Source organism: Miscanthus floridulus, chromosome 10, assembly GCF_019320115.1.
Source record: "Miscanthus floridulus cultivar M001 chromosome 10, ASM1932011v1, whole genome shotgun sequence".
Taxonomy (NCBI): Eukaryota; Viridiplantae; Streptophyta; class Magnoliopsida; order Poales; family Poaceae; genus Miscanthus; species Miscanthus floridulus.
This window is the reverse complement of record NC_089589.1, coordinates 79,655,022-79,676,643: the sequence shown is the minus strand read 5'-3', so window position 1 is coordinate 79,676,643 and position 21,622 is coordinate 79,655,022. Positions and strand designations below refer to the sequence as shown.

At 48.9% G+C, this 21,622-nt stretch overlaps 1 protein-coding gene across 4 annotated transcripts; it reads left to right on the top strand.

Moving 5' to 3' along the window:
* Positions 1 to 377: 377 nt before the first annotated feature.
* On the top strand, positions 378 to 20,922 carry LOC136486794 (uncharacterized). Of its 4 annotated transcripts, XR_010766971.1 has the most exons (10): positions 378 to 1,226; positions 1,308 to 1,409; positions 1,517 to 1,585; positions 1,661 to 1,917; positions 2,001 to 2,397; positions 2,482 to 2,741; positions 2,819 to 2,904; positions 18,758 to 18,968; positions 19,744 to 19,927; positions 20,379 to 20,922. XR_010766971.1 is itself a non-coding variant. In XM_066483811.1 (4 exons), the coding sequence occupies exon 1, from the start codon at positions 14,347 to 14,349 to the stop codon at positions 15,496 to 15,498; it is 1,152 nt and encodes a 383-aa protein (XP_066339908.1). In that variant the 5' UTR covers positions 10,956 to 14,346; the 3' UTR covers positions 15,499 to 17,615; positions 18,758 to 18,968; positions 19,744 to 19,927; positions 20,379 to 20,922. The 4 variants fall into 4 exon arrangements, 3 of the variants coding, with proteins under 3 accessions (XP_066339908.1, XP_066339909.1, XP_066339907.1); XM_066483811.1 differs by lacking the exons at positions 378 to 1,226; positions 1,308 to 1,409; positions 1,517 to 1,585; ... (2 more) ...; positions 2,482 to 2,741; positions 2,819 to 2,904 and adding an exon at positions 10,956 to 17,615; XM_066483812.1 differs by lacking the exons at positions 378 to 1,226; positions 1,308 to 1,409; positions 1,517 to 1,585; ... (2 more) ...; positions 2,482 to 2,741; positions 2,819 to 2,904 and adding an exon at positions 10,956 to 18,152.
* The last annotated feature ends 700 nt before the right edge of the window (positions 20,923 to 21,622 follow it).

The window sequence follows — 21,622 nt, the reverse complement described above, 5'->3', positions numbered from 1 at the left end:
CCATTGCCGCAGCCGTCTTTAGTGCCGCTGTCTAGGCTTTCTTTTCCCCTAATTGCTTTTTGCCTCCGTTAGTATATGGGTAAGAAGAAAACTGCAAGTAAGTCCCAGTCTTCTTTTGTGGACAAGGAGTCATCACTCTCCGTGATCGAGAATCAGGAGTTTGTTGCCATGAGGGCCGCCCAGAAGTCTTGGCCGACTCCGACAACCACCGAAGAGCAGCTCCGCGAGCTTGTCAGCGACGGCTTGATCTAGAGTAAGGCTTTTGCTGAATGGAGAGTTTCAGGCGAGCATCGGGTCCCTGCTCCAGGTCCTGGTGAGATCGTTCTTTTTGTCTCTTTCATTCGTGTTGGACTTTGCCTTCCCGCCTCTGCCTTTCTTCATCAATTTCTCAGCTATTTTGGGATCTGCTTAAACCATCTTGCTCCTAATGCAGTTCTTCACCTTTCTGTCTTTGTTCATCTTTGCGAAGCTTTCCTTGGAATTCTCTTCTCTTTCTCTGTTTCGTTACTTCTTTCACCTGAAACCCCAACCCCGCCGTGAAGAAACCAGTGTTCTTGGTGGTTGTGGGATTCAATTTCGCCAGGGTCTTAAGAGCAAGTTCTTTGACTATGACCTGGTCGATTCTATAAAAGATTGGCGTGCCGACTGGTTTTATGCCGCCAATCTGATCCCTTCCCTTGCTGTCCACTCTGGATCTGGTCCCGTGGTTAATGACCGATGGGATAAGAACCCTGTGTCGCCTGCTGAGGTTCAGGCAATCCAGCCATTCCTTGATAGGATTAGTATGTTGAAACAGCAGGGTTTAATCGGTTTCGGTATTGTCTCGAGTTTTCTTCGTCGCCGAGTTCAGCCTTTGAAGGAGCGAGAGCACCTTGGCTTCGAGTACTCTGGGGCTGAGGATCCTTCACGCATGGTCCCAGCTCTTGAGCTGACCGATGAGGAGGTACTCGAGCGTCTCCAGAAGATGCTGAAAGGAGCAAGCGTTGTTCCGCTTACTGTCTCCGAGTTCTTTGCCAACGACCCGCCTCCAGCTATAAGTTGTTTTTCTCTTAGTTTGGGTACTTTATGTATTCTTACTGTATCCATTTTTGTTTAACTTTTCCCTGTCTTGTTGTTTTATTCTTTTTCGTAGGAGTTTGGGCGCAACTTTGTTGACCCGATCCCTCTTGATGTTCTCCCTGCCGTGGCGAAAACTGGGGAGAAACTTGTTGGAGCTTCCGCAACCAGTAAGTTCCCAATCTCCACAGCGCTTCCTGGAGTTTCTTCCGGATTTGTTGATGTATATGAAGAATATGTTCCTCGTCTAGTCCCCCGCGGTCCTCGTAGTGTCTCGAAGAGGGGGTGAACGGATGGGTCTTCATCTGGTCTGCCTGCTTCCAAGAAGTCTCGCAAGCCAAGTACTCTTCTAGGTACTCCAGTTGTAGCTAGCATGCTCTTAGATGAGCATATTTTATACTCTTTGTCCCTTTGTTTTCTTGTTTTTATCTTGAACCGAGTACTTTTATTCTTTTTTCAGCGGGTGCTCTGGTGGCCTTGGTTGAGACCGAGGGGAAGAGGATGATGAAGTACCCCTCATCATGCGGAGGTGAGTTGTTTTCATATTCCCCTTCCATTGAATTTTTCCTCTTTGTCTTGACTTTTAGTCTTGATCTTTTTGAAGTAACCGGACGTCGGGTATGGGTTCTTCTGAAGCTCCCGCGCCGGCTTCTTCTGAAGCTCCGGTGTTGAGTTCTTTGGTAGCTTTGGTACCGAGTTCTTCCGCAGCTCCGGTGCTGAGTTCTTCCGCGGCTCTAGCCCCGGCTTCTTCTGGGGCTCCGGTATCGGCTATACCGCTCTGTCGCCAAGTGGCGGGGACGTTTTTGCCGCCGTGGTCCCCCCTGCGAGGTCTTCTTTTGGTTTTGCGAGGAAGGTGGCTGGGTGAGTAGATTCTGGCTTCATCTTTTTGCTTTTGTTTTCCTTTTTTCTGGTTCTCATCGGCGATTTCTTTTATCAATTTTCAGTCCTTCGTCTTCTCTCACTTCTTCGTCGACTTCTCAGCCCTCCGTCGTGCCACCGAGTACCGAGCCTCAGGACTCGCAGCGTACTGTTGGTGAAGTGGCTGCGGGGGCTACGAAGCTTTCTGGCGACGATGCCGCTGCAGACTTGGCCGCCCCGGAGGTGACCGTGGCCATTGCGTCGGGTCCTTCTGAGGGACTGGCCTCGGCTTCCCGGGAGGTCGCTCTGGTTGTTCCTTCTTCGCCTCGGCCGGCCTCTCCTTCTCCTTCTCTTGCCTCCGGCGGTCCGCCTTTTGCTGATGATGTGGTGCAGCAGTTCGATGCCACTCATCGGCTATCGGAATTAACTGCTGCCTGGGGAAACTTGTCGTCCCTTGCGACTTCTTTTGGAGAAAAGCTCCAGGTAAGATTTTTCATCGTTCCTTCTTTGGATGTTCGCTTTTCTTTGTTCCTTATTCTTTGTTTTTCTTTGTATCTTTTTGCTCAGTCCTTCTCTCATGATCATACTGGCTTCTTTTTCTCGTCTGAAAACGAGAAAAAGTTAGTCTTCAGAAGTGACCACCCTGAAAGCTGATCTTGATCTCCTCCGAGCCGAGATGGAGGCTGAGCGTCAAACGCATCAGGATGAAGAAAAATCTCTTCGTGCCCGGGCTGTTGAAATCGAGAAGCAGAGGGATGCCGCTCTTCAGGAGGCTCGAAAGAACTTGGAGGCCGTGAAGGACTTGGAGGCCGTGAAGGAGTGCAACGGTATTGAGGGTTCTTTTTGTTTTTTTTTGTATTCAAACTTTCCTTTCTGCTGACTTGTTGTCTGTTGCTTCGTCCAGCTCTTCGGGTTGAAAAGCAGAAACTCTCGGAGGGCGTTGAAAAAATGAAGACTCTTGTTCGTACAAGTCATAACAAGGCTGAGGAGGTAATTACTCATGCTGAAGAGGAACTTGCGCTTGCTAAGTTGATTAGGCGTGGAGCTGATAGAGATCTTGTGCAGGCCCAGAAAATCATTTAAGACTTGTCTGGCAAGTTGGCGACGGCTACTGAAAACTGAAAGGCTTTGTGGAAATTCTTTCGTTCAGTAGCCGACGTTCTTCGAACTCCAGCAGATGACGGGCAATCTTGGGCTCAGTTGATTCCTCAAATTCCGACTCGTTTCCAAGAGTTTGTGAAGAGGTGCGCTCAACTGTGTACCAAGAATGTTCTGGCCCAAGTCTGGGTTCTTGCTCCAGCGGCTCCTTTGTCCAAGATAGCAGAGGAAGCTGATAGTCAAGAATACATCGATATTGTTGAGAGGATGGAGTCTGAAGTTGAAGACTTAGCTAGTAGGATAGTAGATAATCTTAATATCGTTCTTCCTTCTCTTGATGATGAGGCTTGATGTATTTGACTTTTATGCCCGTGCCTTGTAATATGATATTATACTTCTTTTTTGAATGAAGGTCTTTTTTGTTGATGTCTTCTTTGCCTGAATGCCTTGCCTATTCCTCGGATGATTTGTCGAGTACTTTTCTGTTTAAGTAAACAACTCGTTGTATATAGATCTTTGTGTTGACGACCTTTCTTGATCTGTCGAGTGCTTGTTTGGCCTTCTCTTGTGCCCTGTAAACAACTCGTTATATGTAGATCTTTGTGTTGACGACCTTTCTTGATCCGTCGAGTTGTAAACAACTCGTTATATGTAGATCTTTGTGTTGACGACCTTTCTTGATCCGTCGAGTCGTAAACAACTCGTTATATGTAGATCTTTGCGTTCTAGGGTATCTCCAGTGTAGTCCCCGAGCCTCTTTCTATTTGGTATAAGTAGCTGGAGGGTCTTGCTTTTGATATTGCTCTGGTCTATGTCTAGGCTTAGTTTCAGTCGTTTTAATTTTATTTCGGGTTCTAGCTTGTTAGCTACCCTCATCAGCGGGCTCAAGCGTCTTTTCAACTATTTTGCTCTCGGCCGGGATGCTCAGGCGTATTTTCAGCCATTTTGCAATTTATTTCGGGTGTTAGCTTGTTAACTACCCTCATCGGCGGGCTCAAGTGTCTTTTCAACTATTTTGCTCTCGGCCGGGATGCTCAGACGTCTTTTCAGCCATTTTGTATTTTATTTCGGGTGTTAGCTTGTTAGCTATTCTCATCGACGGGCTCTAGTGTCTTTTCAACTATTTTTCAACTATCTTTGTAGACTTGGTTGATGACTACTGCTGAATCGTCGTATACGAGTAGTCGCTTGATTCCGAGGGTAATAGCTGTCAGTAGTTAGCCTAGTGTTGTTTTTTTTCCAATTACCTACTATAGCTATTTACTATTCACTGTCATGTAAGTTTTCAGGTTCCTTGGCAACCAAGTAGGAATCATAGCATCTGCTTTATGCAGTTAGAATATGCTAAGGAGTAGGTACACTACTTGCTTATATATGCAGTGGTTAGCATCTTCTTGTATCTAAGTCATTTTTGCAATACAATCCAAGTGGCCCGTTGGCTAAGCTGCCCTCTGGCAGCCAACAATTGGTATCTAGAGCCGGTTGAGAGATAGGGAAAAGCATGGCCACCTCCGCAGAGAGAGCAGCAGCTGCCGCCGCCGCCGAGCAGCGGGCGCAGCGTTTGGCCGCGGCAGAGGCCGCAGCCGCGCAGGCGCAGCAGGCCGCGGAGGCCGTAGCAGCAGCAGCTCGGAATGCGGCCGCCACGGCCGTGGCTCTGCGTCGAGAGTTGGTGGAGGAGGATCCGCCGCGCGATCGTCCTCCGTTTCCGCGGAGGAGTCCGGAGCGCGAGCGCAGGCAGACGCGGTCGCCTGATCGGGATTAGGATCGCCGCCGCAGACGGGCCAGGGGCCGCTCGCCGGTGATCCAGACCGTGTACAAGGACTTTGGCGCAAGTTCCACCTGGCCGATGCTCACCAAGACAAATTACCATGAGTGGGCCTCGATCATGAAGCTGAAGCTCCAGGCGCGGCAACTCTGGGATGCGATCGAGTACCAGGATCTGCCATACCATGAGGACAGGCGCACGGTGGAAGCGATCATCGCCGCCGTGCCGCAGGAGATGCAGATGCCGCTGTCCGAGAAGGGATCGGCCAAGGAGGCTTGGGCCTCCATCGCCGCCGCACGGATCGGCGTCGATCGGGTGCGCCGCGCCACGCTCCAGCGACTCCGCAGCGACTGGGAGAAGCTCGCCTTCCGTCCGGGTGAGCAGATCGAGGACTTCACCCTTCGCTTGATGGCCCTGAAGCAGCAGCTTCTCCACGGCGACAATGACATCGATGAAGAGCGCGCGGTGGAGAGGCTCTTGCGCGCCGTGCCGCCGAAGTACGCCCAGCTCCGGATCGCCATCGAGACGCTTATCGACTTCTAGGACCTCACCATCGCGGAGGTGTCTGGGCGCTCAAAGACGGTGGACGATATGGAGGCGCTGGACGCGAAACCGGCCGCCATCGGTGGACTGCTGCTGACGAGGGAGCAGTGGCGTGCCAAGGAGAAGGAGGAGGCTGCCGCTTCTGCGTCGGGCAAGGAACCGCGATGTCGTCCACGCGGCGGCAAGAAGCAGCGCGGGAAGGGAAATCGCGGCGGAGGAGACAGAGGCGGTGGCGACAATCGCGGGGTGAACGACGACACCTGCCTCAACTGTGGTGATCGTGGCCACTGGGCGCGCGACTGCCGCCAGCCGCACCGTGGTGGTGGTGACCGCGGCGGCTGCGGTGGCAACCAACGCGGAGGAGGCAACCGCGTTGGAGGAGATCGAGGTGGACGGCACGATGGAGGGCGTGGCGGTGCTGCGCACGTCGCAGAAGCAGAGGACGATGATGGTGCTCTGTTTTTCGCCCACGGCTTCCTCGAGCTCGATGAGAAGGACGAAGCCGTCTGCTCCAAGGCCACGGCCTCCCTTGACATCAACGAGCCGTGCGCGCGTGTCTTCCTCAACACCAGCGCCAACGAGGAGGCGCTCGACGGATGGTACCTCGACAGCGGGGCCACGCATCACATGACCGGCCGCCGGGAGCTCTTCGCCGAGCTCGACACCACGGCGCGCGGCACGGTGCGTTTCGGCGACTCGTCTCGAGTGGAAATCAAGGGGACCGGCTCCATCGTCTTCCAGGCCAAGAACGGAGAGCAGCGCGTCCTCCATGGCGTCTTCTACATCCCAGCGCTCCGGAACTCGATTATGAGTTTGGGGCAGCTCGACGAAGGAGGCTCCAGGGTGGAGATTGATCATGGAGTGCTCCGCATCTGGGACCGGCGTGGTCGTCTTCTCGCCAAGGTACATCGCGGGCCCAGTCGGCTGTACATCCTGCACTTGGAGGCCACGCAGCCGGTATGTCTTGCCACCAGGAAGGAGGACGAGTCATGGAGGTGGCATGAGCGCTACGGGCATCTCAGCTTCGAGGCGCTGCACCAGCTCGGCAAGAAGGAGATGGTGAGGGGGATGCCGGTGATCAAGCATGCGGAGCAAGTCTGCGACACCTGCGTCACCACCAAGCTCCGCCGCAAGCCGTTTCCACAGCAGGCGCAGTACCGCGCGTAGGCGCCCCTGGACCTCGTCCACGGCGACTTGTGCGGGCTGGTGACGCCGGCGACGCCAGGAGGGCGCCGCTACTTCTTGCTGATGGTGGACGACGCCACCCGCTTCATGTGGGCGGTGCTTCTGCCGACCAAGGATGCTGCTGCGGATGCCGTGAAGCGGGTGAAGGCCGAAGCAGAGAAGGAGACTGGCCGTGAGCTCAAGGTACTGCGGACCGACAATGGAGGAGAGTTCACCGTCGGCGAGCTGGCGTAGTACTTCGCCGCCGAAGGAGTCAAGCGGCACTACTCTGCACCGCACTCACCGCAGCAAAACGGTGTTGTGGAGCGGCGCAATCAGACGGTCGTGGTGACCGCGCGCGCGCTCCTGAAGCAGAGGACCATGCCGGCCAAATTCTGGGGGGAGGCGGTGATGACGGCGGTGCATCTGCTCAACCGCGCGCCGACAAGAAGCTTGCAAGGCAAGACCCCCTATGAAGCCTGGCATGGACGAGCACCGGCGGTGAGCTACCTGCGTACATTCGGCTGCGTCGCCTACACAAGGGAGCTCGGGCAGCTGCGCAAGCTCGACGACCGCGGCAAGGCTGGGGTCTTCATCGGCTGCGCCGAGGGCGCCAAGGCCTACCGGGTCCTCGATCTGGCGACGGGACGCGTTAAGGTGAGCCGCGACGTGGTGTTTGATGAAGGGCGCGGCTGGGATTGGTCCAATTCGGTCGCCGGGACGTCTGCTTTCGCCTCCAGCGACTTCGACATCGAGTTCTGGGGAGTCGACACAGACGGAGCTCTGCCGCGCGCGTCGTCACCAGCTCCAGGGGAGCACAATCCACAAGCCTCCTCTGCTTCACTAGCCTCCTCTGCTTCACCAGCAGCAGAGACCGAGCAGGCGGATCCAGTTGAGTTCGCGTCACCGCTCGAGGACGACGACGATCGCCTTGATGCTTCCTACGACAGCGAGCAACTGCGGTACCGTACCATGCCCAACATCATCGGGGACGCACCCACACCGCTGTCGGCTTCACGTCTCTTCGCCGAGCTTCACCTCACGCACGCCGACGAGCTGGCCAACTTCGCGGAGGCTGAAGGCGATCCTGCCTGGCAGGCCGCCATGGAGCAGGAGATCAAGGCAGTTGAGCAGAACCGCACTTGGGAGCTTGTGGAGCTTCCTCCCGGTCACCGGCCCATCACTCTGAAGTGGGTCTACAAGCTCAAGAAGGACGAGCGGGGCGCGGTCACCAAGTACAAGGCGCGCTTGGTGGCGCGGGGCTTCGTCCAGCAAGAAGGGATCGACTTCGACGACGCGTTTGCTCCCGTGGCGCGCTGGCGGCCCAAGAAGGATGGCGCGTCCACCATATGGACGTTAAATCTGCCTTCCTCAACGGCGACCTCAAGGAGGAGGTGTACGTAAAGCAGCCGCCTGGCTTCACCGTCGTCGGGAGGGAGAAGATGGTGTACCGTCTGCGCAAGGCTTTGTATGGCCTACGACAGGCTCCGCGAGTTTGGAACGCCAAGCTGGACGCCACCCTCAAGGAGATGGGTTTCCAGCAAAGCGACCATGAAGCCGCAATGTACAGGGGAGGAGCTGCTGCTGATCGGCGTCTATGTTGACGACTTGATCATCACCGGTGCCAGCGCTCAAGCCATAGAAGGTTTCAAGGCTCAGATGAAGAAGGTTTTCGACATGAGCAACCTCGGCCTCCTATCCTTCTACCTGGGGGTCGAAGTACACCAAGATTCAGCTGGGATCACTCTGAGGCAAACCCATTATGCCAAGAGGATCCTTGAGCTGGGAGGTATGGATGCCTGCAACCCCGCCCATACACCAATGGAGGAACGGCTGAGGTTGAGCAGGCAGAGCGCAGCTGCAGAGGTTGATCCTACCCAATACAGAAGATTGGTGGGCAGCTTGCGCTACTTGGTCCACACAAGACCCGACTTAGCCTTCTTAGTAGGCTTTGTCAGTCGATTCATGGAGAGCCCAACTGCAGAACACCAAGCAACCATCAAGCGCATCTTGAGATATGTGGCTGGTACTCTGGAGCTTGGTCTGCACTACACTAAGGCTCCAGGGAGAGCAAGGTTTGTTGGGTACTGCGACAGTGACTTGGCTGGGGACATTGACACCAGCAAGAGCACTAGTGGCATCTTGTTCTTTCTGGGAAGCAATCTTGTGTGCTGGCAGTCAGTGAAGCAGAAGGTGGTGGCTCTATCTAGTTGTGAAGCTAAGTACATTGCCACTACCACAGCTGCAAAACAAGCAATTTGGCTATCTAGGCTGCTGGTAGACCTCCTTGGAAGGAATGTGGAAGTGGTTGAACTGAAAGTTGATAGCAGGTCTGCACTTGCTCTAGCCAAGAATCCAGTCTTTCATGAGCGCAGTAAGCACATCAGGATCAAGTATCACTTCATCAGAAACTACTTGAAAGATGGAAGTATCAGGGCTGATCACATATCCACCACTGATCAGCTGGCTGACATTCTAACCAAGCCTCTTGGAAGATCAAAATTTGAAGAGATGAGGGGAAGAATTGGGCTCAAGCATATCACTTCCAAAGACCACAAGGCTAAAGGGGAGAATTGTCAATAGTTAGCCTAGTGTTGTTTTTTTCCAATTACCTACTATAGCTATTTACTATTCACTGTCATGTAAGTTTTCAGGTTCCTTGGCAACCAAGTTGATCATGGTGCCTTAGCAACCAAGTGGGAATCATAGCATCTGCTTTATGCAGTTAGAATATGCTAAGGAGTAGGTACACCACTTGCTTATATATGCAGTGGTTAGCATCTTCTTGTATCTAAGTCATTTTTGCAATACAATCCAAGCGGCCTTTTGGCCAAGCTGCCCTCTGGCAGCCAACAATAGCCACTCTTAGCCCGTGTATGAGAGCTTCATATTCTGCTTCATTGTTGGTGGCTTGCCATAATATCTGAAGGACATACTTTAGTTGTCTTCCGTCTGGAGAAATTAGGAGGACGCCTACACTAGCTCCGCCTAGCTTAAGTGATCCATCAAAGTACATCTTCCAATGATCAAGGATGGCGCTTGATACGGGTTGTTGAATTTCTGTCCATTCGGCAACAAAATCAGCAAGGGCTTGAGATTTAATTGCTTTCCGCGGGGTGAAATCGATGTTGAGAGCACCGAGTTCAACCGCCCACTTGGATATGCGTCCTGTTGTGTCTTTGTTATGTAAGATGTCTTCTAGTGGGAAATCTGTCACCACGGTAATCTTGTGGCTTTCAAAATAGTGACGAAGCTTGCGTGAAGTGATCAGTAGAGCGTAGAGTAGTTTTTGCACATGCGGATACCGGATTTTTGATTCTGATAGCACTTCGCTGATATAGTATACTGGGTATTGTACTTTATACACGCGCCCTTCTTCTTCCCTTTCCACTACTATTGCCGTGCTGACTACAGTAGCAGTTGCTGCAATGTATAGCATCATGTCTTTGTCTTTCTTTGGAGGTGTGAGGACTGGTGAGGAGGTGAGGTATGCTTTAAGTTTCTTGAAAGCTTCATTGGCTTCTTCCGTCCATTCGAACTTGTCTGTCTTCTTTAGTAGTTTAAAGAAAGGCAACCCTTTTTCGTCGAGTCTTGATATGAAACGGTTGAGTGCCGCCATGCAGCCTGTTAGTTTTTGTACGTCTTTGATGCTTTGAGGAGGGTCCATCTCTCTTATTGCTCGAATTTGCTTGTTGCTTGCTTTGATTCCACGATGACTAACCAAGAATCCGAGTAGTTGTCCTGAGGGAACTCCAAATACGCACTTGTTTGGGTTCAATTTGCACCTCCACCTCTTTAGATTCTCGAAGGTTTGTTTTAAGTCTTCAATCAGTGTATCCGAGTTCTTTGTTTTTACAACCACGTCGTCCACGTTTGCTTCTACGTTTTCGCCGATCTGATCACCGAGGCATGTTTGGATGGCTCTTTGGTAAGTGGCTGCAGCATTCTTAAGTTCAAACGACATGGTCCTGTAGCAGTAGGCGCCGAACGGAGTGATGAAAGATGTCTTGCTTTGGTCCTGTTCTTTTAACACGATCTGGTGATACCCGGAATAACAATCAAGAAAAGATAATAGGGCAGATCCTGCTGTTGAATCAACTATCTGATCAATGTGTGGTAGCCCGAATGGATCTTTTGGGCAGTGTTTGTTGAGATCTGTGTAGTCAACACACATGCGCCACTCGTCTGTGTTCTTTTTCTGTATCAGAACTGGATTTGCTAGCCAATCCGGATGAAGAATTTCCCTGATGAATCCAGCTGCTATTAGTTTTGTAATTTCCTTTTTAATTGTTGTCTTCTTGTCGGGAGAGAATCATCGTAGTCGTTGCTTTACAGGCTTGGAGCCTTCATTGATATCAATTCCGTGCTCAGCCAACTCTCTTGGGACCCCTGGCATGTTGGCCGGCTTCCAAGCGAAGATGTCCTTGTTGTCTCGAAGAAAGTTGGTGAGCGCGAGTTCCTATTTTGTCGATAGGTGGGCACTGATGGTTGCTGTTTTTGTGGGATCACCGGTGCCTAGGTGATTTGCTTCACATTGGCTTCTTTTGGTGGTGTTAGGATGCTTGGTCTCTTAGCCGGTATCTCTAGTTCTTCTTGGCTTATTTCTGCGGCGATAGTGGCTATTTCTTTTCTTCCATCGTTTGCCTGTGCCTTTGCTGCAATTTGGATCGCCTGTATGTCGCAGTCAAATGCGCGTTTTAAATCGCTCCGAAGAGAAAGAACTCCGTTAGGCCCTGACATCTTAAGCAACAGGTACGGATAATGCGGTATTGCCATGAATTTTGCTAGTGTCGGGCGCCCAAGAATTGCATGATATGAGGAATCGAAATCTGCGACTTCAAATTTGATGAACTCTGTGCGGTAGTTCGAGGGAGTCCCAAAGGTAACCGGCAGAGTGATTTGTCCAAATGGCATTGCTGTCTTGCCGGGTACTATGCCATAAAAAGGTGTGATTGTTGGTGTGATCATCTCGACGAGTTGTAGTCCCATCTTCCTTAGAGTTTCTGAAAAGATGATGTTGAGTCCTGCTCCTCCGTCGATTAGTACTTTCGTGATAGTCATGCCGGCAATGGTTGGATCTAGAACCAGTGGGTAATGGCCTGCGTTTCCTACGCTGGTCCACTGATCTTCTCTTGACAATTGGATTGGGTACTCTGACCAGTTGAGATATCTTGGTGTAGCGGGTTCTGCGGCCATAATTGTTCGTAGCGCTAGCTTTTCTTGATGTTTGCTTCTGGAGTCTGGAATCCTGGTAAAGATTACTGCTACTGTCCCTCTGGATTTTTGGAATCCCTTGTCATCATGGTTGTCTCCTTTTTTCTGATTGTCTTCTTTATTGTTTCCCTTGCTATCTTTTCTAGTGTACCTTTCGTTGAAGGTGTAGCAATTTCCGATGATGTGCCTCCCGTTGGGGTGCAAAGGGCAACGCATGTTCTCGATGTCGTCATATCTTCTAGGCTTGGTAAATTTCTTTGATTTGTCAGCCATCGCTACCGTGTTGTCTGGACCTCGCTTTCTCTCATGATGTCTGTTGTTTCGAGGATTTTGCCTTTTCGGGTTGTCTCTGTTGTTCCTTTCCGGGAATCTTTCTCTTGTTTTTTCTTCTGCAGTAATCATCTTTTCTACTGTTCTTCTGAATTCTTCATTGTTTCTTGGGTTTTCTTTGCAGAAGCCTTTAAATTGCCACCTAGCTACGATTCCGTGAGAGAAAGCTTCGATTACTTTTCGTTGTGTGATGTCATGTACTTGAGCTCGTAGTTCGCCAAATCGTCGATAGTAATTCCTTAGAATTTCACCTCCTTGCTGTTTGAGTCCTTTTAATTCTGCGTGGGTGATTGGATGTGTAATAATTCCCGCAAAATTTTCACAGAAAGCTCTTTGTAAGTCTTCCCAATTTCTGATTGATTCGGTATTTAATTTGTCAAACCATTGAAGCGGCATGGTTTCTAGGGCCATGGGGAAGAACAAGGTTTTGATGTCATCGTCTCCTCCGGCTAATTCAATCGATTGTGAATAAATCCTGAGCCATTGCTTTGGTTCAGTCTTGCCGTCGTACTTGGAGTGGTTGGATGGTTTGAACTTGTGAGGTAGTCGAATCGAAGCGAGTCTGTTTGCAAAACAGGGAAATCTATCGTGTGTTCTGGCTTCTGTATATTCTGATTCTGTGTCTCCTTCTTGCCAACTGTCGTCTTGGTGAGAGTAGTTTTGTATGGCTATCCGAGTAGGTGCTCTGCTTCTGTCCTTTCTTGGTTGCTCGACTCGGTTATTTTGACTGTGATTTCTTCGGCTTCCTCCGTTGTGACTTCCACTTGGTCCTAGTCTTTCGAAAGCAGACTTCCTTTGATTTTGATTTTCCTGTTCATGAGATGTTGCCTTTCCGTCGTTCGTTTTAAAGACTGTTGATCGAAGGAAATCTCGAAGCTGTTCTTGTTTCTCATTGGGATGCGAGGTCTTCCTGATTTCTTATAGTGCTTCCCGGATCTTATCGTAGGGTGTATTCGCTGCTCGTCCTTCTTCCATTTCTCGTTCTGATTTTCTTCTATTGTACTCGGCTAGGTCTGATTCATATTTGATCCAAGTGTCTTTCCGCTGTTTCGCACGGCGTTGTCGTCCTTGTTTCAATTTGTTCTTTCTTTCTCTTGCTTGCCTCTGGCTCTCAGTCTCACCATCGTGTCCCTGGATAAATGGTGATATGTTGGACTCGGATTCATCTGAAGACCTTACGTCGGGTGCTTCTGGGGGGATCAATGGTGATCAAGTACGGCGAATCATGAGTACTTCTCTAGCGTGAGTTGTTCTGTCATCGTCGTTGATTTCCGTACTGGCAGAGCAGTTGATGACTTCAGTAGAGGTCTCAAAGTCATAGATGGAATCTCCTTGGTAGGGTAGAATTGCTGTTGTCGTGTAATCGACTAGTTGGGCGTCGTCATCCTCAGGAACGGTATTTGGCCAGTGAATGATGCAGTCTTGAGATGTTATGGTTAAAACGAGACCTTCCTGGGCTCCCTTCAGTGGCATTCTAAGCATGGGATAAGTGGATCCTTCGTGTCATGTCTGATAGGATGTTGCCAAGTTGTGGAGTCCGAACGAAAAAAGACCCGACTTTTTTGAAGTATTCTGGGTGTATTCCGAGTAGTATTCTTGACAGGTTGACGTCATGTCTCGGAGCTTTGTCAGAAAAGAACTCGGTTTTCCGAAAGAACTCGGATAAGACTTCGTTTCGGAAGCGGAACTTGAGTTTGAATCGGATACGTGAATTTGCGAGAACTGAGTCGGATTGAGCTGTGCGAATCTTCCGGCAAGCTGATCTGTCGTTATCGTCGAAAAGGATGGTCCTGATGATGATCTGAATCTTCAAGGAGACGGCCTTGGAGTTTGCCATCGTCGCCTGCCTTGCAGATCCATGAACTGAAGATGAAGGTCGATTCCTTCGAGAAGATCATGTTGTCGAGGTCCATCAAACTCTCGGATGCAAAGTCGCCGAAAGCCCCTACCTGGCGCACCAGCTGTCGATGTTTGACCACCGATAGCCTGCCACGGGGGTACCCGGGGCAGTATGTTCGGGCTTCAGCGTATGCAGAACTCGATGGTTAACGCAAGAGATAGTCGATTTATCCTGGTTTAGGCCCTCGATCGTAGATCGAGTAATAGCCCTACGTACAGTCGGTGTTAGCATTTGCGTTGGATTGATCGTAAAGTGTTGTGTTGTACAATTGCTCTCTTCCACCCCCTATCTAAGGAGCCCTGTCCTCCTTTATATAGTCAGGAGGTCAGAGTCATAGTCGGTTTACAATGAGAATTCATAGTAGGATTACGGAGTAACACTGCTACTAAGATTACAGGGGAAGAATCCTAGTTAGACTATGTCTTCTTCCTTCCTTGCGGGGTATCCCGTGGGTCCCGCACTGACAGCGTCTCCCACGCCCAGTCCCGAGCAAGATAGAGTTATTGAGGCGTCACCCGCGTGCGCCATCTCTTCTGACTTTCAAGGCGTGCTGGCTAATGAAGTTGGTTCGTCTCCCAACGGATCCAGCAGTACTGATGAAGTAAATCTCGTGCTGTTAGATGGGCAGCTCACAGATGAGGAAACCACAAAGGAAGCTCCTCCTCCCAAGGCGCATGTGTGCGCTGCCCCATCGGTAGTCTTAATGGACTTTAATCCTGTACTAGAAATAGCAGAGGATCTCTCCTTCAATTCCTTGGATACTGGTGAAGTGCACAGCGCACAACACGAAGAGCCCAGCAGCAAGTTTCCCTCTGAAGATCTGGCAGCGCCATTATTGGCGGAAGCACCCCAGCTTGCGCCTGAACTGCTGGACATCGATGCCTCCCTGCCAGTGGCGCCTGATGCTGGGCCCCCTAAAAACGCTTGGGCTGGGCCTGATAGTGGGCTGCTTGATGGACCTGAGGAAACGGCCCATCTGCCTATGGACGGCCTTGTTCTGGAGAATTTCTTTACGGGCCAGCTTCTCCAGCCATCCCCAGCTGACGGTCAAGACACGCCTGTTCGGCCTCAAGTCCTGACGGCGGCACCGCACATGTCCTTTGCTGGCGGCTCCAGGGCCGGGGCGCTGCGAGTGTACTCTCGCTCGCACTTCCGTACTAGGCCCCCATCTACCTCCGCACACTTCGGGGAAGTGGACGCGGCTGCTCCTTCAACGCCGGTGCTCCCCCAACTTGAAAGAGCTCGCAAGCCAACAGATAGCCTCCTACCGCTGCCTGTTATTCACATGAGGTGCGTCAAAGCTGCGGCTCCGGGTTCTTTACCTCGACGAAGCAGAAGGGTGGCTGGAGTTGACCCATGTTCTCTAGGACCAGTCACCACCGAAGCACAAAGGAGGGTTATGAGGAGTCTAGGTTTTGCGTGCAAAGGAAAAATTGATCTCAAGACTCAAGATGTCTACTTCAAGATTATGGGGAGCCGACTCACTGAGAGCCGTGTGGCTGCCATGGCGGCTATCTTCGGTTGGAACATCGAAGAGGACGCTCAGGTTCGTGTAGGGGACTTCCTGTAACTTCCTGGTTTCAATTTGCCGGTCGAAATTCTTTTGTTTTACTCATGAATCCATCTTCTATTCTGATTTGGAATGCGCATGGCCTTAACCAAAATAGCCGGTGTAATGCTGTAAGTGATGTAATACGTTCCTCAAATGCCCCTGTGGTCTTAGGCATTGGTTCGTGGTGATGTCTACTTCGTCTACTCAGGTATTGGTTCGTGGTCTTAGGCAGGGTGATCCTCTCTCACCCATGCTATTCATCTTGGTAATGGATGTTCTCAATTCCTTGATAAAATATGCCACCAGACACCACCTTCTGCAACCCCTCACGGTACAACAGGCCATTCATAGGGCCTCTTTCTATGCAGATGCTGCTGTTATCTTCCTTCGACCATGTGTGGATGATCTCAGAACAATGGAACAGATTTTAGATATTTTTGGTCAGGCCTCTGGACTCCATACAAACTTCTCCAAGAGTTCAACTTTCCCAATTCAGTGCTCACAGGAAGAGGTACAGCAAATTTCGGAGCACCTGGCATGCTCCACAAAGGAGTTTCCGTGCACTTATTTGAGCTTACCACTTACAATCAGAAAACCTTCCAAGGAAGTACTCCTGCCTCTGATTGACAAGGTTGCTGGTTACCTCCCAAGCTGGAAAGCCTCTCTGATGAATAGAGCAGGCCACCTGATTATGACTAGGGTGGTTCTCACGGCTTCTGTGATACATCATCTTTTGGCTATTGACCTGCCCAAATGGGTTATCAAAGCTATTGACAAAAAGTGGCGGGGTTTCCTTTGGAAAGGACAGGAACAGGCAAATGGTGGAAATTGCCTGGTCTCATGGGAAAAGGTACAACGCCCTTTGGAATATGGAGGTCTGGGCATACACAACATTGAGTCCTTTGGTTGGGCGTTGCGGATTAGATGGCTTTGGGCTAAAAAAAACAGATCATTCTCGTCCTTGGGCTGGTCTTCATATCCAGGTACCCCAAAAGGCTCAAGCCTTATTTAACATGGCAGTGGTCTCGGTTGTTGGAAACGGGGAAACAATCCTATTCTGGAAAGACAGATGGTTGGAAGGAAAAACTTTGGCTGAAATTGGTCCTAATCTGTTTCAGACTATTCCTAAGAAAGTTGTCAAATCTAGAACAGTGGCACAGGCCCTGTCCAACAGGCACTGGGTTTCAGATATTAGAGGAGGCCTCTCAGTGGAGGTCCTGATGGAGTACCTGTTACTTTGGGATAAGTTAGATGGTGTCCATCTAAATCAGGATACCCCGGATCAACACCGCTGGAAGCTGACCCAATCTGGAATCTACACCAGCAAGTCTGCATATGAAGCCCTTTTTGTTGGCTCAATAAAGTTTATCCCATGGAAAAGAATCTGGAAAAGTTGGGCTCCCTTACGCTGCAAGTTCTTTGTTTGGCTGGCTATTAAACAGCGGTTATGGACTGCTGACCGGCTGGCCAAGAGGGGCCTGCAGCACCCCCCGGCATGTCTGTTCTGTGACCAAGCGCAGAAAACAGCCCCCCACCTGCTGTTATCTTGTGTTTTTACTAGACAAATTTGGACTTTGGTCTTCTCACATCTCAATCTGGTAGTTGATGTGCCGGTAAACTCCTCTAGCTTCTCAGCTTGGTGGGGCAAAGTCATTAGAGCTGCTCCAAATCAGTGGGTAAATGGGTTTAAATTCGCTCATCATTTTGGTGGCTTGGGAGATTTGGAAACATAGAAATTCTTGCGTGTTTGAAGGTGTTCTCCCTAACTCCCAGGTTCTCCTGCAGGCCATAACAAATGAAAGCACCCTGTGGTGCTTGGCTGGAGCTTCTAAGCTAAAAGAGCTGCTTGCTAGGTCGCTTGTAGCACCATCTTAGGTTTGGTGCTCTATGGTCAGGTCTTTCCTTGTTTTGGGTGTGTAGTGTTTTGTAAGTGTGGGGCTGTGTTTGGTACTTAGTCTGGGGGCTCTCCCCCCCTCTCTATGTACTTTCTTTTCTATCTTAATGAAATGACACGCAGCTCTCCTACGTAGTTCGAGAAAAAAAAGACATGGAAAGATCCCAATTGATGACTCCTTTTTGATGGGTACAACCGACCCCACAGGGTCCTTAAAATCTAACGAAGTTTATGTCATACTGTAAGTATTCAACAATGCCTGTTGAATCTTGATGTTTTTTTGTCTCCTCTGAGCAGCTAAATTGTTAGTGGTGTACTGCTCACCATCTTTTACAGTTAAACTCCAGAAACAACAGAAACTAGTCGTGCATGCCTGCATAATCTCACATGAATCAGAAACTTCTTTAGGGTTTTCCAGACCTATTTGCATGATGTATACCAATGTTGCTGCATTATTCTCGTTTTACCTTTCTTTAATTCTTTGTAATGTGACTACATTTTTGGCAAAAAGCTTCATGTCATTCTAAAAAAAAGGAACAAATTACCAAGGTTGGATGAGGGTGTGGATGTACACCCAGACCACTCAAGTTCAAATCCTCATCGAGGTGAATTTGGGTGCCTAATTCTTACTAATTAATATTGAGTCTTCTAGTTCCTTCTATGTTTGTTTAGAAAAACTGGAATAAATTACTGGGTTCCTTGCAACAGTTGAACCTAAGGGTGTTATTACCCTCCTTGGTGCTGCCTTCACCTCTGTGTCCCTCAGCTGGTTATCCAGGTGAAAACCACTATATATCCTTTTGGATCAGGTAATGATGGCATCATCACATTGTGTGTAGGAGGCATGCCTTTGGAGTTCCTGCTGATGCTGAGTTCACTCAGAGAGAAGATGCTCAGCACTGGTTTAGTCATTGGCCATGCTTTGTGGTCATCTGCCACTCTTCGATGGTGGCTGTCAACTGAGTGCACCTTATTGGTCACTCTCCATGTCGGAGGACTTCAGTTAGGAGTCTTGGAGATCCTCTCTTTTAGTTGCATAAGACAAGTGTTAGTGCATAGCAAGCTGCAAGCACTGTTCTTGTGGTTTTGTGTCGTAGGCCTGGGTTTGTGACTTCGTGTTGCTTGATGCACACCTTGTTTCAGTGTTCTATCCCTTTTTTGCGTCATCGTTTTGCGGAACGTAGAGGCCACAATATTTCATCTTGAAACAAAGCTTGCTTCATCTAAAACAGAAATTTACTGAAATATGATAGTAGATTATGTGTAATCTGTTAGGGTAGCATGAAATTAACAGTTTATTACTAAATTTTAGACAACTGAGTATTTTTTTCTTGCTGTTCCTATTGGTGGCCGTTGTAACTTGCTATATCTCCTGTTGCACAGTGGTGATGGCCAACTTTCTGGAGACGTTCTTGTCTACAAGTATCCTGGGCTACATCTTGGTGATATCCATGTCTTGATTGCTACATATATCCGGGGTTTGGAGGATATTGTTGGAAATTCCAAGTATGCTATATTTTTTCCTGTTTCTGGATCACAAGCTATGGCAAGCAGTTTTGGTGGCAATATGTTCTGGGTATCAAGAAACTCAGAGGTTGGTTGGTGTTATCACTACTGAAAATCTGTGATCCTGTATTTCTATGGAATATCAACATTTCATCATATTTTATTTTTGAAAAGGAAACACAATTTGTTCTTTCTCTTGTGTTTGACCAGCCCTGACTTTAATGCAAGAGCTCATGATGCCTCTTCGTTCCACTCCTACCAGTAGATTAGAATGGAGTTAAACCATTTTCTCTTTCTGTATATTGTGGATGATTTTGAATCTGGACTTCCTTTTTCTGCCTAGTAGATGTTGCTCTATGCTGTGTTTAAACCTTTGTAAGAATTTCTAGTCCATTGTTTTCTGTATTTAATGTGCTTATCTAGTTTTTTTTTTTCATGAATACAACTCTATGGATATGACCTGCAGTGAATGCTCTTTAACTGAAGTCTTCCATATCAACTGTGTTGCATTATAATTTATATTCTGTTTTGCAGTTTAGTTTTATTGATTTGTATGTACTATATAAATTGTTGAAATTAGGGTTGTGATTGGTTTTTGTAAATTAGGTATTGAGCACCCTTTTTTTGTGTAGTACTAAGGATCACAGTTGGGCTCAATATGGATACGTATCTTATTAGATACAATAGCAACTCATTGACATGGATAGCCATTTCTTATTATAAAATAGATTGCATGATAAATCACTCGTTTTGATATCCTGATGCATGGCACACTTTCAAGCCTTTCTTTGTTTTGTTTATTTCTGCCAACTTACTAATGGGAGCTCTCACTAACTCACTATGACTGAATTTGGTGTTTTCAGTTACTGAAATACTTCAAACCATGTCAGCCTCGGCTTCAAAGGATTACTCAAAAGAGAAAGGAGCAAAAGAACCCTCAACATTATGGATCCTCCCTGGAAAGTGCATTATTCGATGATTTTCTTGCTTGACTCCAAAGAAGGAAAGAACATGAAGCTTCAGCAGGTTCACGCAAAATATAAGCAGGTAATTATCTGATCCTTCTAACGCCCAGTCACATCCAGACATCCTGTTAAGCTGGTACTAAGGGTGTGTTTGGTTAAGCTGTAGCTGTGGGAAAAAGCTGCTGTGGGCTGTGAGTTGTGGGAAAGCTGCTGTGGGACATGAGCCGTAGAAAAGTTGAAAGCTGTTTGGTTAAACAAGTATAAAATATACCTTTTATCTTTATCTCTCTTGAAACAACTATGGAAGAGCTTTTTATTCCACCAACTTCGAAAAGCAGAAAGCCAAAAGTCAAAAGTAGGGTCAAACCAGCTTTCAAAAATGTACTACGAAAAATCAGCTGTTTCTGAAAAAGCAGTCTCCAAAAGCAGCCCCTTTGGTTGGGCTTTTGGTTTTTAGGGCCAAAAGCCAAAGCCAAAAGCCCAACCAAACGGACCCTTAACTGTACATCATGTAATGACTTGCAAACTTGTAGATGCTGTACAGCGCTGCAAAATTTGAAGAAACCCCAAGGGATCACCAGACAGTGTTTGCTGAGGCCTGCGCGATATACCAGATCGCTTATGGCTCTGCACGTGCTCATGGTGATGTTAGCAAGTGTGGATTTGCATGGAACGTCGCTGGGGATGCATTATGTCATCTCTATGTGCTGAAGCATGGGAGCAGCTCGGTTGCAATAGTCCGCAGGTTGCTCCAGCTGTAGCAAGTGCTCGAGGCAGATTGGTCCCGTGAATCATGTGCTCTGGTTGTAGCAATATATTAGCAATGAACCTTTAAGAATCTCGTCGTAATGTTCTCTGTTATGAGTTGCTCCAAGCTTCCTAAGGATGTACTTATGTTGCAGCGAGTATTAGTAGTATGTGATTTATGTACACTAAGATCGGCTTATCACACTGGAGATTTGATGTAAAGGCATGGACCTAGCCATGACTCGAATCACCTGACTAGCATGTGTGTAATAGCTTTTCTTAGCATGTTGCATGTGTGTAATAACTTAAGATGTGTTATTAAAAGCTTTTCCGTAGCACTAAGATGATATCAGTTTTAAATCCAATATAGGAGCTCATGTGTCTTATTAAAGTCAATTCAGCGAGAAATCTAAGCATGCCTCTCATTATAGATTAAAATTCATATTCGAACCTACACATATGTATCTATACTATAAAGAAGCGAATGAATTATAAAATACCTGTCACCTAAAAGTCCCCTACACACCTACAATCTCAACCCTCGGATCTGTTTAGATTTTCCATCCAACGCTTCCTACAAAACTGACAGCGGACCCAAAACGAAGAAGGGCGATACTTATGTGACCAAACACGTTTTCCCTTTCACCGATCTCTTCTACGTTTTTTCATACGCGAGAAATAACATACCCGCCCGTGTACCTACATCGCCCGTCGCCCCTTCAACCGTCGTATCCCCACCCCACCCGTCCCCTCCCTCGCTTCCCCTCCGACGCCTCGCTCTCCTGGGTTTTCTTTTCACCGGTGATTCTACCCGCCCGCTTCTACCCAAGCGACCCTCTTCGACTACGTCTGCACGGCTTCCTGCGTGCCTCCCACCCGCACACGTGACACCGCCCGGCCTTCGACGCGACAACCTCCGCACTTCCTCGCTTTGTCGTGTATCCTCGCTCCCTGCCCGCAAGAACCGCCGAGCGGCCGGACGCGCCTGCCGGCACGGACGAGGACGACGGACGCCGCTCCTGGTGCACAG